The following is a 4,717-nucleotide window of genomic DNA, read 5'->3' as shown; positions in this document are numbered from 1 at the left end:
TGGAACACAATCTCCGGTCCCCCTTCTTAAAAAGAGGGACCACCACCCCGGTCTGCCAGTCCAGAGGCACCGTTCCCGAACTCCACGCGATGCTGCAGAGGCGTGTCAGCCAAGACAGCCCCACAACATCCAGAGACTTGAGAAACCCGGGGCGGATCTCATCCACCCCCGGAGCCTTGCCACCGAGGAGTTTTTTGACTACCTCAGCAACTTCAGCCAGGGTAATGGACGAGTCCCCCTCCAAGTCCCCGGCCTCAGCTTCCTCTACGGAAGGCGTGTCGGAGGGATTGAGGAGATCCTCAAAGTACTCCTTCCACCGCCCGAGGACATCCTCAGCTGAGGTCAGCAGCGCACCACTTCCACTGTAAACAGTGTTCGTGGAACACCGCTTCCCCCCTCTGAGTCGCCGGACAGTTTGCCAGAATCTCTTTGAGGCCGACCGAAAGTCTTTCTCCATGGCCTCACCGAACTCCTCCCAAGCCCGAGTTTTTGCCGCGGCGACTGCCAGAGCCGCGCTCCGTTTGGCCCGTCGGTACCTGTCAGCTGCTTCAGGAGTCCCATGAGCCAGCCAGGCCCGATAGAACTCCTTCTTCAGCTTGACGGCATCCCTTACTTCCGGTGTCCACCACTGTGTTCGGGGATTGCCGCCGCGACAGGCGCCGGAGACCTTATGGCCGCAGCTCCGAACCGCCGCCCCGAGAATGGAGGCGCGGAACATAGTCTATTCAGACTCGATGTCCCCCACCTCCCTCAGGACCTGGTTGAAGCTCTGTCGGAGGTGGGAGTTGAAGACCTCTCTGACAGGGGCCTCCGCCAAACGTTCCCAACAGACCCTCACTATGCGTTTGGGCCTGCCAGGTCTGTCCAGCTTTTTCCCCCGCCATCGAATCCAACTCACTACCAGGTGGTGATCAGTTGACAGCTCAGCCCCTCTCTTCACCCGAGTGTCCAAGACATGTGGCCAAAGGTCAGAAGAAACGACTACAAAGTCGATCATTGACCTCCGACCTAGGGTGTCCTGGTGCCAAGTGCACTGATGGACACCCTTATGCATGAACATGGTGTTCGTTATGGATAAACTGCGACTAGCACAGAAATCCAATAACAACTCACCGCTCGGGTTCAGATCAGGGAGGCCGTTCCTCCCAATCACGCCCCTCCAGGTGACACTGTCGCTGCCCACGTGGGCGTTAAAGTCCCCCAGTAGAACGACAGAGTCCCCAGTGGGAGCGCTTTCCAGCACGCCCTCCAGGGACTCCAAGAAGGCTGGGTACTCTACACTGCCACTAGGCGCATAAGCACAAACGACAGTGAGAGACCGTTCCCTGACCCGAAGACGCAGGGAGACGACCCTCTCGTTCACCGGGGTAGACTCCAACACATGGCGGCTGAACTGGGGGGCTATTAATAAGCCCACACCCGCCCGCCGTCTCTCACCCTGGGCAATGCCAGAATAGTGGAGAGTCCACCCTTGGTCGAGAAGAGTGGTTCCAGAACCCAAGCTGTGAGTGGAAGTGAGCCTGACTATATCTAGACGGTATCTCTCAACCTCCTGCACTAGCTCAGGCTCCTTCCCCGCCAGTGAGGTGACATTCCAAGTCCCAAAAGCCAGAGTTGGCACCCGGGGTTTGGGTCGGCCGGGCACTCGGCCCCGACCACTGCCCAAATCACAATGCACCGGCCCCTTATGTCCTCTCGGGCAGGTGGTGAGCCCACCGAAGTCTTGTGAATTCAATGCTTTTTTTTTCTTTTTAATTCTTCCTGAGCTCTTGATGATCGGTTTTTGATTATGGTTGGATTGGAGTGAATGGGTCAATCGTTAATGACTACGCCAACGACTCTCCCGATGAGCCGTTTTGGGCACTTGTCTTGTAAGGAGAACTGGAACGATGTAGCCGTTCTGCTGTGTGCTACGATCACCTTTTTGTACATGATCGCTGTTGACCGACTCCTCTCCCTTGTTTAACAGGGTTCATTCAGTGAAGCGAAGCTCTGGACAAGTGTTGATTTGACATTCTGTGCTTTCCTTTTTCCCTCCATATTGAACATTGTACCATCATTCAGATTCATCCTGCAGCACATCACTGGCACAATGAAAAAGTCAGTGGCCAGTTTTACTTTACAGTTATTTGAAAGCAGCCCTAATTGTATTAAACACAGTGTCATGAAAAAGCTGAATTAATTTGTTTTATTTTACATTTGTTTTTAAGTCTGGCCAGCCAAGCTAACTATTTGAGTGGAAAGAGTAAACATTTCTATACAGAAACCAAGTGGTGAACGCCATGATTTTTAATGACAGGTTGCTCATTTTCCAAGTCTTTCATAAGAAGTCCTTTAGAACAGTTTTATTTGACATCCTGGTCATCCTCTTCCCCTTCTTCACTCTTTGCGTCATCACCTTCATCGCCTTTGCCTTCGTTGTCCGAGTTCTCCGCTCGTCCTCGGAGCTGCACGTCCAGTTGCCGGAGTTGTTTCAGGAACCCCCAATTGGGCAGGATGCGTCTGCGCTGCTTGACGTGTTCGATGGCGTCCACCAGGGTCATGTTCTCGTGAATCATCAGGTAGGCCAGGAAGAGCGTCACTGACCGGCTTCTCCCCATGACGCAGTGCACCAGGAGCTTGTCTGAAAGAACACCAAGGAAGACGTTACCGTGTTCAATAATCTTAATCACACAGTACGGGGGGGGGCAAAAAAAAAAAAAACATTCTTGTGTATTTCTTTTTTTGTACTAGTCAATACACCTAATTTAGTAACTTACTGGCTACTGTAAAATGTGCCTCTCGCCATGGAATACATTCGACATTTTGATGAGGTAGATTCATTAAAACAACCCGTTTCATGTAGGATTTGGACTTGATTAAGCGGCTTTAACATCTGTCCTTTAAACGTACTCTCAGGTCTGCCGAGGGCATCGTCGATAAACTGGGCAGCAGGATAGAAGAAGTGGCTGAGATTGAAGGTGGGAACGTCCTCTGCTTCCACTCCGTAGTATTGGATGTTCATGCCGCCGTAGTAGTCGGGGCCCGTGTCCACGCTGTTGCGCGTTCCTTCGGCAGCATTTAGGACGTGCGTCACGCCCATGCGCGTCAGGCTGTGGCGATTCCGTGCCGTCTGTCTGCTCGGTAAAGCAGTCGCAGCTGTCAATTCCGAGCCGCTTGCGTGTGCAGTCCACGAATGTGGATGGAAACTATTACACGGGTTCTTTTTGTGTGCATGTTTACAGACAAAGCAAAAGTACTTCTACATTGCCCATATTTTTCTGCAGAAGTCATTGAGAACTCTGGTGTCTGCGCTCAAGGGTGCAGTTTTGGATTTTGGCAGTTATCTGTCGTCTATTCTTGGATACCAACGTTGACGTGCGACTTACTCATCGCCAATGTAGACGTTGGGCCAGACCTCATTGACACGGGCGTATGAAACGCTGGGAGGGCGACAGAGCATCTTCTCCAACTCGTATCCCCCTGGTGTGACGTAGTCATCGTCCGAATCGCTCGGCACCTCCTCGCGCACAGTCTTTCGCGAGGTCGTTAAGCAATAAGAAGCCATTTTCTCCAGTCTTTTTTTTCCTGCATATGTCCAAAAGCGTCAATGATGTACTTCCTAGAGGACCAACAAAGATCAGTTCACTTTTTCGAATTCCCTCAATATGTCCTGCACGTTTTATTTAGAGGCTGCGCTTACTCTACTTTTGAAATTCATGACTAATTTTGAGAATGTACGCAGCATTTTATCAGAACTCGTTCGTTACTTCTATTTGAGAATTTTAAAGGTACCATCTGGGCAGAAAAGATTAATCTCACTCCCCCCTCTCGCCCAGTTGAGTTTTAGCTAAATATTTGGAAATGTACGAGAAGTTCTTAATCCTGTTGTTGCCATAGATGGAGACTGTCTGTTCAAATGGGCGATTAATGAGTACAACACAGTCGAAGTTTGCGCCGTCGTTAATGGGCAACAGCACATTGTGGGTTTAAAGGGATAAAAATGGCCGCGGCGTAATCCTCGCTGAACGAGAGCTTGTAACGGTGGTTTTCTACAAGCACGTCAATGACTCACCGCCCCTTCCCCTTGGTCTCCTTTTCGACTAGTTTACATTCCTAAAGCGCACCGATTAAGGACATCTGCCGCGCGACTCAGAAATTGTCGAGTACATCCGTCGCCTCCGACCCTACCGTGAAAGGCGAGTAGCGAGTGGCTTCGCTCACACCCCGGCCGTCTGCAGGGGCTGCGCAGCTGCTCGCTAACAGGCATGGCATTCAAAGAGTATTTTTAGGATGCTGATCCACGGACCTTGACCTTAGTGAGACACCGCAGGGCCAATAGGGTAGAACTCCCAGGCCACATGGTTGGCTGTCAACTTGCGGACGCAGCAGCTTTAGCCTCGGAGGGACCTGCTGCTCCAGATGGGGGGCAACGCCACCGTCCCTCCCTGTGCTGAGCTTCCCTGAGGGACGCCGGGCCCTTCCTGCCGTCCAGTGACCTCAGCTGCGATGTTTCTGGGCGTTTCCTCTGCCTGTACCTCTGTGGTGCCAGACTCCCACGCTTCTCACTTCTTTAATAAGTTCTTCTCTGAGGTGCAGGATTAGGAGGATCAAGGCTGATAGGTTTCAAAGTCGTAAACTTAAAACACTTCACGTTGTATGGCTTTTAATTGGATTAGCGGAACACTAAGGAGCTCGTCTGGCCATAAGAACTCAGGTTTTATTATGGGACTTAGTG

General features: G+C 51.5%; 1 protein-coding gene across 3 annotated transcripts; it reads right to left on the bottom strand.

Moving 5' to 3' along the window:
- Positions 1-2,217: 2,217 nt before the first annotated feature.
- Positions 2,218-4,205, bottom strand: LOC108939657 (dual specificity phosphatase DUPD1-like). Of its 3 annotated transcripts, none has more exons than XM_018761146.2 (4): positions 4,171-4,205; positions 3,369-3,601; positions 2,893-3,116; positions 2,218-2,623 (listed from the first exon to the last, which is right to left on the bottom strand). In XM_018761146.2, the coding sequence occupies exons 2-4, from the start codon at positions 3,545-3,547 to the stop codon at positions 2,346-2,348; spliced, it is 681 nt and encodes a 226-aa protein (XP_018616662.2). In that variant the 5' UTR covers positions 3,548-3,601; positions 4,171-4,205; the 3' UTR covers positions 2,218-2,345. The 3 variants fall into 3 exon arrangements, with proteins under 3 accessions (XP_018616662.2, XP_018616660.2, XP_018616661.2); XM_018761144.2 differs by having other exon boundaries at positions 2,325-2,623; positions 2,760-3,116; XM_018761145.2 differs by lacking the exon at positions 4,171-4,205 and adding an exon at positions 4,055-4,155 and having other exon boundaries at positions 2,325-2,623; positions 2,760-3,116.
- Positions 4,206-4,717: the final 512 nt, after the last annotated feature.

This window comes from Scleropages formosus, chromosome 24 (assembly GCF_900964775.1).
Source record: "Scleropages formosus chromosome 24, fSclFor1.1, whole genome shotgun sequence".
Lineage (NCBI taxonomy): Eukaryota > Metazoa > Chordata > Actinopteri > Osteoglossiformes > Osteoglossidae > Scleropages > Scleropages formosus.
Note: the sequence above shows the minus strand (reverse complement) of the source record. Positions and strands in the feature narration are given on the sequence as shown.

Bases quoted from the DNA above. Each gene is read 5' to 3' on its own strand.
- LOC108939657 (XM_018761144.2), bottom strand. From the start codon at position 3,547: ATGGCTTCTTATTGCTTAACGACCTCGCGAAAGACTGTGCGCGAGGAG. The intron at 3,117-3,368 runs GTAAGTCGCACG...TTTACCGAGCAG, and splicing joins AACGTCTACATTGGCGATGA to ACAGACGGCACGGAATCGCC. The intron at 2,624-2,759 runs GTAAGTTACTAA...GTGTTCTTTCAG, and splicing joins GGCACATTTTACAGTAGCCA to ACAAGCTCCTGGTGCACTGC.